Here is a 12,905-nt window from a genome sequence, read left to right as displayed (position 1 = left end):
TTCCACAGGAGCTGATTGTGGATGCAGAGGACACATGGATCCGACTGGAGGGCCTGTCAGAGAGCACAGACTACACAGTGCTCCTGCAGGCAGCCCAGGACGCCACGCGGAGCAGCATCACCTCCACAGCCTTCACCACAGGTGAGAGACTTTCTGCCACTTCCATCCCTTCTTCTCCCCTGCGTGACGTTTGTGTCCTTGGCAGCCTCTGCTAAGACTTGAGCGGGGAGGAGCCTACCAAAGAAACTCAATTGCCTCTTTCTGCAAAGGAAAATTATTTTTTCCTCCATTGCTGCCTTTCCCACTTTCAAGGTCCTGCCAGGAAACCTCTCACTACCAAGGCCACCGTAGGAACCAACAGCACTAATCCCTGATCCACCTGGACCAACTAAACGCACCAAGTAAAGACATCAGGTTCCTGTTGAGATTTTCTGCACGTGTTTTTCCAGCAAAGTTCCCTTCCCTCCCATCTTCCTCCGCTGTCTGTAATCAGAGAGTCACCTAGTAAAAATAGCAGTAGTCAACACTCAATATTAAACCTATGATTCTTCTCCATACACAAAGCACTTTTGCATTCCTATGGTCTCGAGTCAGTCCTTATAACAACTGGTAAGGAGGGCCTTATCATCCCCATGTCACAGATGACGAAACTGAGGAGCATGGAAATCAAATGACTTCTATGGCTAGTAAGAGGCTGGGTCAGAACTTGAACTGAGTTCTTCCCCTTCTAAATCCAGCTGCTCCTCCTGCCTTCCCTCATTTAAGTATCAGCAGATGATACTTGGAAATGTCCCTAAGAGATAAGAGTGTCCTGATGTGTGTAACAGGAAATAAACTAATATCTAACCTTTGAGGGCTATGTGACGGGCACTGCTCTAACTGTATTACTTGCATTATTGAATTTAATCCTCATGACAGCCTACAAGGTATGTTCTATTATCCCTATTTACGGGTGAGGAAACTGGGCCACAGACCAGTGAGACAGCCCACCCAAGAGCCCGGAGCTCTTAAATAGGAGAGCTGGGATTTGACTGCGGTTGTTCTGGCTCTGGGCTCTGTACCGTGAGCAGTCCTCTCTGCCTCCTCCCACAGTGCCTCTCTACAATCTGGAGTCCAGACTTTGAATTCTCTCCCTGCCCCACATTCTAGGGGTGTGGCCGTGCACGTGCGTGAGGCAAGTGTGAGCACGTTGCTCATCCCTAGACGCCTGCCTGCCTGTCATCTCAGAGCTCCAGGATGATTGGATTCCTGCCCATGCCCCAACACCAGAGAGGGGTGACAGAGCTCCCCTCCCCTGCCCAGGGGCCTCCCCCATTAGACTTGTTTTGTATGACAAAGCAGGACACCAGATCAAATGCACCAAATGTCGCCAGGGGTTGTTTAGGGTGGTGAGATTGCAAATGAGGCCTCTTTTTCCTGCTTTTTATACTTTTCAATATCTTACAAAGTGTCTACAATGAGCACAGTAATCATAAAAACAATTTTTTAATTAAAAAAATTAAAATAAACCTTGGTCTCGCAACCAAGACAAGAATTCAAGACATGCTCCTATCAAGTGGAACTGGAAGGAGGACTCATCTCTTTTATCGGGCTGAAGTCAGTTATGCTCACACTCCCTGCCCTTTCAAGAGGTCTTGTCTCAACCGAGGTGCTACCGTCTTCTTGTTCAAGCCCTGCCCTGCACATTCACAGGTTAAATAAGGTTCTTCTGTGGTCCTCTTTTCCAAGCCACCACCCAAAGATCCATGTATTAGAGATTTCTATTGAATTAAGACCTTCTTTCCCATAAAAAGGACACAGATGACAGAAACGTAAATAGAGCTCCCAATTTGCATATTTATTAGGTCTAAACCAATCATTTCGTCCCCATAATGCATGGGTTTTGATGCTTGCTCAGTGTAGTATGAGCTTTTAATTCTCATGCTAGTAATGCACAGATGCTGGCTGTGAGCAGTATGACAATATAGCTGAGGTTTCTGCAGTGTCTTGCTCCAGATGCCCCAGGGCTGAAAGGGACCCTGGCCTCTCTTAGATGAAGCTGCCCCAGGGGCTGTGCAACAGTTTGAGTCTGGGACCCCAAATCCAGCTAGGGGCTCAGCAAGATCCAATAAGCAGAGGGTTAACAATTCTCCGAAGTCTGGAGAGGACACCAGGGTAGTGGCTTTGTTTGGTAGACAGTGCAGAGGGACCGTCAGGATGTTTTTAGGTGTTTATTTGTTTTTACAAGACTCCAATTGACACTGGGCTTCCATGCATGACCAATACCAACTTGGAAAGGAGAACGCAGAAGAGCCCACGTTCCTGTACGGTGTAGTTACTGACCGAGCTGCTCCATGTAGAGTTTGGGGTACCAGAAGAGGATTTGCCACTACTGCAGTGGTACTTGGCAAAGACATGTCCATGTTTGGAAGCTTTTGCAGAGTTTTACCGGAAAACCCAAATTTGGATTTAAGTCACTGATGCATACCAAACACTGTCAGCTTTGTCTTGGAGACTTATCAGAACCCACTGCAATGAGTGGTTGCAGAATGAAAAGCTTGTGGACAGAGGTTATGCATGTGAAAGTGCCTTGCACAAAGCCTGGCACATAGCAGACATAATCAGTGTTGGTTGAACTGAATAGTTTAATCCCAGCTGCAGAGCACAGAAGAGGGGTTTCTGGTGAAAGCAGGCTGTAGGAAGAGAAGATTCGCCGTATCCCTCGCAGGGATGGCACAGGAAAGAGGCACTGCCTGCAGAATCTGACCCCCAAAGTCCCTCTAATTTCAGGCTCCTTCTGCCACCCAAAATGCAAATTTTCTTGAATAAATTGCACTAAGCCTACAGTTATTTGCATGCCAATATTAATGAGTCTTCATTGCCTGTCCGATGTCCCTTCCCCTATCTTTTCTACCCCCCTCCCATTCCCTGCTCCCCAAGCCAAAAGCAAGCTTTATTAAAGAGGAAGAGAATACAAAGTACCAGCATCCTACGTTTGGGGATCAGGATGTTGTCAAGAAGAGAAAGATTGGGGTTTGCTTGATAGGCAGCATGAGCCAGACTCCTTAAGGAGGAGTCTGGGAGGAGGGGCCTCCGGCGCCCTGGGCCCCCAGGTGTTTCTCATCCCAGGACTCCCCTGCTGGCCCCCATAGATCTCCCAAGATCCGAGATCAGGCTTCCTCTGGGAAGAGTGGTTGCAGTAGCAGCACCAGTGCCTGATTGCACCATTTGTGGAGCCTACCCTCACTGTCAGCGCATCCCAGCCCATCCTCTCCCTGTCCTTCTATCGGGACTAGCACTAACTTCCCACACACACCAGCAGCCACATAGCACACCCAGCGGGCTCCCTTTGTGGACTCCTTTTTGCCTAAAAAAAAGAAGAAAGGAAAGAAACAAAAACAAATAGCAGAGTGTCCTCACTTACTTGAAAGATTGGAGCGCTTCCAGTCTGAACTCCATGAATTATTCCTGCTGAGCAAGAGGTCTGAGAACACCAGGGATCCTAAATGATGACAAATCAGGGCTGATGGATTTGGAGGCTAATTTCATTCTAGTAACCAGCATCCTTCCTGACTTCATTGACAGTGCCTGAGCTTTCCACTTAGCAGTATCCTGTTCTTAGGACCGGCTGATCTCAGCTGATCGTTCTAAGCATTTTTTATGCTTTGTCTTATGGAACAAAAGAGCTTAAAGTTGGGCCCCAAAGTGGCCACCATCCACCGACAAACCCTCATCTCATCCTGGATGGGCCAAGAAAAGAAACTCATTTCAAGCAGATGCCTACTTAATGATCCCGAAGAGTTGGGATGTTAAAAAAATAAAATAAAAATAAAAGATAGAGAGAAAGAGAGAGAAAAGAGAAGAACTGGCCCCCACAAAACCTCAAAACCTCCTTTGATCAAGATATCTTCCCTTGTTGCATAACTGCCATATAACATAAGCCCATTTCATTCTTTCCATCATGATAATAGCTTCCTGTCCTCTTGTCTCTGGTGTTTGCACAAGACTCTGGGGAGAATTAAATACAAGAAATATGGAAAAGAAAAAACTCTGGATACATTATTTATAATTTACTGTCACCCGAAATTTCATCCAAGGTCTGCTTGTCTTTTAGAGACATGAATATAAATGAGGAAACAAATATTCCCCACAGAGCAACAGGGACTTGGTGAAATGATCTTCTGAGAGGCAGGTTTCATTGTCTCTTTTAATACTGTAAGAAGCAAACAAGGTACTCGCTAAAGCTTGTCCTCAGAGACAGTGAACGCTATAAAATAGGTTGTCTTGACCTTGAGGTTAAGTGAAGACAATCATTTGCTGAGGTACCCAGAGATGGATAATGAGTTTTCTTTATTGCCTTTGCTCCAGTCCCTGCTATCCACATCCAGGCTGAGCTGCTCTCTGAGGCTTTTTAGGAAAACTCCAGGAGTCTAATACAAGCTTCAGGTTTTGAGGTTATGAATATTAATGAAGATTGGCAAACCTTGGGTTCTGGGACAATAGATGGTGGATCATGCAAATCTACATAGTTCTCAGTTGGAAAAGAAAGCCCAATGATCACTGTCCACTGCTGTCTGTCTACACCACACTGCTTGTATGGGCCACACTTCCCTCTCACCAAGATAGGGAACTGAAGAGGCTTCTCTCTTGTCCGCTACTTAGAAACAGCTCAAGTTCTTGCTTCATTGAGACATGCAGACCCCTCAAAGGAGAGTTTCACCTTCTTCTTTCTTTAGGACCTGACTATCGGGAAGGAGGTAGGCACTCAGCATCCCATCTGAACAAAACATTCCCATGCATGTCCAACACAGGCAGATGGATGGGTGTCAGATGAGAAGCGTGAACTCATCATACTTCTCAGTTTATCGCATATCGCTAATGTCAGTCTCCACAAGGTCCCGCTCTGTGTTTATTCATTCATTTCATTTTACCCCCATCTTTTCTTCCACCTTCTTTGTGCAACCATTTTGATGTGTTAAATTTGTATCCTTTTGTTGTGTCTTTTAAAAATGTGTCCTTGTAAAATTGCTTTGAGTATAACATATTTTAAATGTATGTAAATCATATTGGATGACATAACTCATTCCCAGTTCTCCTATTTTTTACTCAGCACTGTTTTTAAGATCCATCCATGTTGTTATGCTTGTGTACAGTCTTTTGCTTCCAACTGTTGCAAAATACTGCATGGTATGCACTCATCACATTTTACCTCTCCATTCTCCCAAAGAGAGACATCAAATTGTCTCCATCCTCCCACCACTATAAATGGTGCTGCAGTAAATACCTTGTATGTGTCCACTTATGAATCAGTGGAGCAATGCATTTGGGATATACACCCAGAAGACGAATTACTGGGTCATAGGGGATGTATTTACATAGTTTTGTTCTCCTAAATGGCTGTACTAGTCTAGACTCCCTCCAACAGTGCAATAAGTCTCCTATTTCCTAATGACATGCATCGTTCCTAATGGCTTGATGTGATTCAGCTTTGTAATTCTTGACAGTCTAATAGGCATAATTGATATTTCATTGTTCTAGTTGAATTTCTCTAAATAATAACAAGTCTGAGTTTAAACATCTCTTCATAAGCTTGCTAGACTTTCAAATTTCCTTTTTCTGTAAATTGCCTGTTCATATAGTTTGTCCATCTTTCTACCAGGGTTCCTGTGCTAGATAAGTATTAGCTCTTATTATTTGGGCTTTTGAAGTCTTTCTTCAGAAGTCTTTCCCTGCCTGCAGGATGCAAAAGTATTCTTCTATATGTTCTTCTATTAACTTTCTAGATATACGTTTTTATACTTAATCTATTTTTTATGTGGTATTAGGTAAGGATACAGTTTTATTTTCCTTTCTATAGTGAGCCAATTTCCTCATTATCATTTTCTAAATAATCCATCTATTCTCCACTGATTGGTGGTGCTTTATTGTATATTAAGTTCCCATATGTAGGTCGATCTCTCTTTGAACTCTGAACTCCCTATTCGAGTCCACAGTCTATTTGTCTGTTCTTTTGCCAACAGTACATTGAGTTTTTATATCTAAGACTTAATATCTTAATAGCTCGTAGAACAAGTTTCCTCACTTTTCTTTTTCAAAGTTGACTTAGCTATTTGGTGGCCTTTATTTTTTCATAGGCGTCTCAGAATAAGTTTATCGACTTCCCTGAAAGAAACTTCAACTTGAATTTAGATTGGAATTGCAATGAATTTGTAAATTAATTTGGGGAGAACTGACATCTTTATAATATTAAGTCATCTCTTCTACAAGTATATGATGTATCTTCACTTATTCAAATCATCTTTACATTCTTGAATAGGATTTTGTTTTTCTATATACCATTCTTTATGTTCTTGGCTATTTTCTGAACACTTTGTAATTTTTTATTGCTTGGTGACTTTTACTTAATTTTAAAAATATTTTCTAGTTGGTTATTGCTGATATGGAAAAATGCTATGAGTTTTTGTATATTGATCCCATATCTAGCAACACTGCTGAACTCTCTTATTAATCCTAATTATCTATTTTATTCATGTTAATATTTTAGGTAAATGTACATCAGTTACAAATAACAATAGTCTTATCTCTGTATTTCTAATTCGTATACCTCTTATTTATTTTTCTTTTCTTATCACATTAGCTAGGACCTCCAGAACTGTATTAAACAGTAACAGAGATATTAGGTAACATTGCCCTGTTCCCATTCTTAAAGAGAATGCAACTAAAGCTTCACGTTGCATAATTTTTGCTAAGTATTCATTTTTAAACTCCTTTTTGATTAAAAAAAAGTTATTTAACCTTTTCTAAAATAAAATAAATATATAATTAGCTAACCTTAAATAAACAAGAATATTATTTGCTTAGGTTTGAAATTCAAAATACGTGTTGTTACAGAAGTTTCTTCTATTCTAAGAGTTTTTGTTATGAACTTTGTTGTTAAATTTCATCAATGTCTTTTTTCTTCATCAATTTAATTAATAACATGATTTTTATTATTTAGCTTACTGATGAGGTGAATTACATGCATAGATTTTTTTGGATAGATTTTTTTTACATCGCTAGGAGAAACCTCACCTGGATATGATTTTTAATGCACCATTGGATTTGATTAGCTAGTATTTTGTTTGCTGTTCACATCTACAATCATAAATGAAATTAATAACTTTTTCTTGTACATACCTCCCTATTGTGTTTGTTCTGTTTTGTTTTGTTTTTTAAAGATTGGCACCTGAGCTAACATCTGTTGCCAATCTCTTTTTTTCTCCTCTTCTCCCCAAAGCCCCCCAGTACATGGTGGTATATTCTAGTTGTAGGTCCTTCTGGTTCTGCTCTGTGGGACGCCACTTCAGCATGGCTTGATGAGTGGTGCTAGGTCTTTGCCCAGGATCCAAACCGGCAAAACCCTGGGCCACTAAAGCGGAGGGCATGAATTTAACCACTCAGCCATGGGGCTAGCCCCACTTACTGTGTTTTGAAATCCATGTTTCACTAACTTCATTAAAAAAAACTGGACAGCTTTCACTCTTTTTTCCACTTTTTTGGAATAACTTAAGACAGAACTCATTCCTAAAACCACTTGGGCATATTTTGTTGTTGGTTGGTTTGTTTGTTTTCTTTTGTTTCTTTGTTTGTTTTTGAAATGTGAGATGTCTGATTAATACTTAGAAGTTTTTTAGCTAATTATCTATCCAATTCTTGGTTTCTTCTTGCACCAGTTTTGACCCTTTATAACTTTCTAGATATTTATTCCTTTCATCTGAGTTTTAGATTTTAGTAGCATAAAAATCTTTAAAAGACTTTTTATTCTCTACTGTATCTATAGCTATTTTCCCTTTTTCATTTTGGTTTTTCCAACTTCCTTCTTCATTTCTTGATCAATCTTGCCAGTGATTTATTTCTCTTAAATATTTTAAGAGAACCAGCTTTTAAATTTAAGATCCATATTCATTTTTATTTATCTCTCTTGATTTCTTAAACATATCAACATAATATCTTCCCTCTAACAATCCAAATACCTGAGCATGCTTTCAAATCCCTTTGGACTCCTCCTTACTACCCATCCCTTTCACCTCCACCCAGACAAACCACGTTTACATTTTGGCTCTGGATTGTCATGAATAGGCTTTCTTTTTTCTCTTCTTTTGTTATAGCCTTTGATTTAAGACAAAAATAATAAATATTACTCAAGTGTTTACTCACCCTTACTTTTCATATCTCAGCATTTGTCACTTCTTAGCTGTGTGCTTACTCTACATTTTCAGTAAAGGATTTTGTAAGGCAAAAATTCTGAAATCTCATATGCCTGAGGAAGTTGTTCTTTTTTTTTTTTTTTTTTTACCGTATCCTCACATTTGAATTGCAATTTGATCAGAGATATAAAATGCTAGGTTCAAATATTTGTTTCCTTCATATTTTAAAATTTTATTCCATTGTCTTCTCATATGGAGTGTTGCTATTAAGAAGTCTATGTTAATCTGATCTTGGTTCTTCTGTAGGCAGTCTGCTCTTTCCTTCTAGAAGCTTTTAGAATGTTTTTCTTTCTTTTTGACAATCTGCACTTCAATATATGTCTTGGAGTTCATTTATCTTTTTCATCTCCAGTTTCACACTCTGTTAGTCCTTTAAATCTGAAGTGTTTTATCCTTAATTCTGAGACATGTGTCTTCATTATTTCTTTAAACATTTCCTCTTGTTTTTATTTTCCCTTTCCAGGACTTCTGTTAATTAGATGTTGGAATGTGTATTTTATCCTCCAAATAGCTTAGCTTTTTCTTCATGTTTTTTTTTCTGTTTATCTTTACTTTTAGTCTTTTCAGAGTACTTCAGTCTGATCATCCAATTCATTTATTTATTTTCAGCCATATCTATCTCCCTCATTCATCCCATCTGTTGTATTCTTACTTTCAACTCTTATATTGTTCATACCTACTATTTCTACTTAATTCCTTAAGATTTCTGTTCTTTTTTCATATTGTTAATATCTTTCCTTACCTCCTTAAATAAATTAATTACATTTAAAAAATTATCATGCTTAATTTAAACTTGGTCCATCTATTCTAATAATTCTTCCTCAGATGATTGATGTCAGACTGCCTGTGGTCTTTCTTTCACAGTAGTCTTACTCTTTAATGAATGGATATTCTGGCCTGTGAGCTCATGTTCCTTTGGGGTTCTCAGCTGCTCTCTCTGGTAATGTGCGAATTAGAGAAGAAGCAAGTACATGTGAAGGGGTAGGTAATGATTACTCTGTGACTGATCAGGGGAGAAGCAAGAACAGAACTTCAAGACTATCTTCTAACTTACCCTCTCTCCTTTTTGTACTGTTTTTATCTGGTTTTGGTATCAGGGTAATGCTGACCTTATTGACCGAGTTAGAAAATGCTCCCTCCTCTTCTATTTTCAGGAAGAAATTGTATAAGGGATCATATTGGTGATATATATATATTTTTAATGTTTGTAGAATTACCAGTGAAGCCACCGGGACCTGGAGATTCTTTTTCTAAGGGTTTTAACTACAGATCCAATTTCTTTAATAGTTATAGTACTACCCAGGTCATCCATTTCATCTTGAGTGACTTCTGGTAAATGGTGATTTTTAAGGAGTTGGTCCATTTCACCTAAGTTGTTGAATTTATTTATATGGAATTGTTCATACTATTCAATAGGACAGGGATGTGCAATCCCTCTATAGGGAGGGCAATGAATTCTGTCAAACAGTAATACAATCTGCCATAGGTTACAAGATGACATTGTGAATTTTATAGAAGGACCTTATATGTCACTATATGCAGAATTTGATCTGTCTCATTTTTAATCATGTTGTCCCAAATGTTTTCAGAAGATCTAACTTTAATTCCCCTTTGGATAATCATTGGGGGATATAGTGCTCACATGGCATCATTTAAAAATATGAGTTGAGCATCTACTGTAGGTCAGACACTCTTCTATGTGCTGAGGATAGAGGGATGAACAAGATAAGCCAGACGACCACCCCCCTGAAACTTACATTCAAGGAGATGAGGCAGTGAGAAATAGGCGAAAGAAGGAAGTAAGGTCATTTCAAGTAGTGGTAACACTATAAAAAAAAAAAATAAACAGAGTAATGGAATAGAAACAGGTGTGAAGAGCTAACTCCTACGACAGGAAGACTTTCCTGATTGTCACCTGCTACTTCCTACCCCCATCCTAACCCTGACTTCAACTAGAGCAGTCAGAAAAGGCTGAGACATTTGAGCCTGGACTTGAATGATGAGACTGAATCACACAAAGAGGGCATTTCCGGCCCAGGGAAGAGTCATTACTTACCCCCAGGGAGGAATAAATTTGGCTTGTTCAACAGATTAAAAGAAAGCCAGTGAGAAAGGGGGAGTACAAGGCAGAGCCAGAGCATGCAGAGCTTTGTAGGCCATGGGAAGGATTTTAGATTTTGTTCTAATTTAGGTTTTATTCTAATTGGAGCCATTACATTGGAGAAGCCAGTAGAGGGTTTTCGGCAAGTGAGAGACAGGATGAGACAGGATCACATCTGCATTATAAAAAGATCATTCTGGTTAAAATATGGAGAATGGATGCAAGTGTTGCCAGAATGGCAGAGAGAGAGCAGGTAGGAGGCATTACCATCACCCAGCCCTCTCCGCCATATTGAATCAAGAGCCACAGAGAAGGGTCAGGCTGGCAGCTGCCAGTCTGTGACCAACTAATCTGCCATGGAATTGAGTCTCCTGATATAAGTGAGTCCGAGGAATAGGAAGGCAAATTTTGTCAGAACATTTCCCTGCTATTTGGGTGCCTTTAGCTGATCTTCAAAGGGAAGATTTGGAAGCCTGTTGCATTTGCCCTTGGTGAGTGGAAGGCAGGCCGTCTGCAGAGCTTAAAGACCTTCCTCAGCAACCTGCTCAACATGAAGACATCTATGCTGTCTATTTCTCCACAGCTTCTCCATTCCCATTACCTCCATAAAGGCTGTTGTCACTTCCCTTCCTGGATTCCCCCTATACCTCCTGCATGAGGTCTTACCTCCAGCCTTACCTCTGCCTAGTTTATTCTCCACACCACAGTGAGAATGATCTTTCTATAAACTTGAGCTTAAAGTCCATCAATGGACTCTCCATCCTGTTTCTTTCAAGAGAAGGTCCAACTTCTTAAATGCTGTGATCCAGTTGCTCTTACCTCCCCAAGGCTCTCCCTCATCCATCCAACCCACTTCTTGCTCTTGTCTCCTGCCTAAAACTGCAGTTTCCCAAATGGGCCATGCTTTTCCACAGGCCTGGAACACCCTTCTTCCACCAATTTTTTGGCTAACTTCTACATCATTCCTAAAGAAGAAGCACTTTCTGATTCACACTTGCTAATCCCAGCTCCACTGCCCACCCCACCCTCCCAGCCCCAGGCTTCATTGCATGTGCACTTCCATGTCTTGATAGCTCTCTCTGTTTATCTCTTTTCCAGAGCATTCGAACTTAGGAGTGTATTTGTCTGTTACTCCTACCAGAGTATGAGCAACCTGAAAGAGGAGACTGTGTCTTTCTCTTCTTTATATTCCCATCTCTTAGCCCAGTAATTAGAATCCAACAGATATGCTTGTTGAATGAATACACAAAATAACAAACAGGCAAATGAACTGGAAGATGCTGTGAAGGAGCCTAAGGTGTTAGGTTGGACAGCCCATGTGGGCTGAACTGATACCTTTGCCCTGTCCACAGCCTCAGACTGTGCCCCACAAACCTGCCAACCACAAACTCACTTCTGGGGGAAAAATCCAAGTGCTGGTGGCCAGAGGTGGTCTCACCTGGGCTTCTATGGAGCAGCACACTTCACTCTGCATTTGCAGAGAGGCCTGCCAAGGCTGTTCTCAGAAACAGACACCGACATCACGGCTTCAGTCCTGATGCTAAGTGGGAAGTGGGCAGACACTCGCCAAAGCCACTGACTCTGACCATTTTAAAGACTGCATCCAAGAATACAAAACAAGTCAGGGTCAGGATAGGGACAGAGAAAGTCTCTTCCTTCACTCCCAGCCAGCTGGGGACTATCTGTTTTTGCTGTTGGTCACGTAGCGCACTTCACTCTACTCAGCACCCAGCCTCCGGATGCCCAAAACAAACCAATTTCTGAGCAATTCTTCTGGTGAGTGCCCCAGTCCTGTTGATCTCACAATTACCTCTAGAAACACTTAACTGTGAGACATTTGAGGGCACCAATCACTTGGCATTGCTTTCCCCTTAACTTGGTGATCACCACAGCCTGTACTAGAAAAAGAAAGAAAGCCTCTCAGTTTTGCTCTTGGGCCTAATATTTCTGCCTTGGGAAAAATTAGTGGGATGATCTATGTTAAGGTTAAAGGTGAGTTTCTGATGATATGAGAGAGTATGACATCCAGAGAGCCAGGGATGCCTGAAATCTGCCCTGACCATCCCCTAAAAATGTCTGAAGACATGCAGTGCGCACAGTAGAACAGGAGTCAGGGTGTTCTCCATTAATAACTAAGCCCAAACCCAACAACCCCAAGGCAGAACTTCACGGTAAAAACTGGAACACAGGCTTAAACTCAAGGATAAATAGAGTCTCTTACCCGCTCTCACCCAGTCTAAATTTGGGGACCAGCCCACTCAAAACATACCTACTGAGAAAGAGAGAGGGAAGGACAGGGAGAGAGAAGGAAAGGGAGAAAGGGAAAGAAAGGAGGAAAGAGGAGAAAGAGAGAGAGAGAGAATGGGACCGAGACACTCAGTCTACTTATCCACTCAGCCATATGCACCTAGCAGAGAAAGCAGACTACTGGGCCCCTTGGGGGCACTGTCTAACTTACTAATTCCCCCTCTTGGCCTCTCTGAGAAGAGGAAAATGTACCAGAGAAACAGTGGAGTTCAAATCCAGCTGCTCTTCAGACTCATCCGAGGAGCTTTGGGAAAACATGATTCCCCAACACC

General features: G+C 41.1%; 1 protein-coding gene across 5 annotated transcripts in view; it reads left to right on the top strand.

Annotated features, from left to right (window-relative positions):
- The window catches only part of TNR (tenascin R), a 405,036-nt gene that overhangs the window by 369,506 nt on the left and 22,625 nt on the right, over positions 1 to 12,905 (top strand). For all 5 annotated transcript variants that reach the window (XM_023640591.2, XM_070267731.1, XM_023640590.2 and 2 more), the window contains one exon: positions 9 to 141. In XM_023640591.2, coding sequence (XP_023496359.2) covers positions 9 to 141 — 133 coding nt within the window. The remainder of the gene's footprint in view (positions 1 to 8; positions 142 to 12,905) is intronic.

This window comes from Equus caballus, chromosome 5 (assembly GCF_041296265.1).
Source record: "Equus caballus isolate H_3958 breed thoroughbred chromosome 5, TB-T2T, whole genome shotgun sequence".
Lineage (NCBI taxonomy): Eukaryota > Metazoa > Chordata > Mammalia > Perissodactyla > Equidae > Equus > Equus caballus.
Note: the sequence above shows the minus strand (reverse complement) of the source record. Positions and strands in the feature narration are given on the sequence as shown.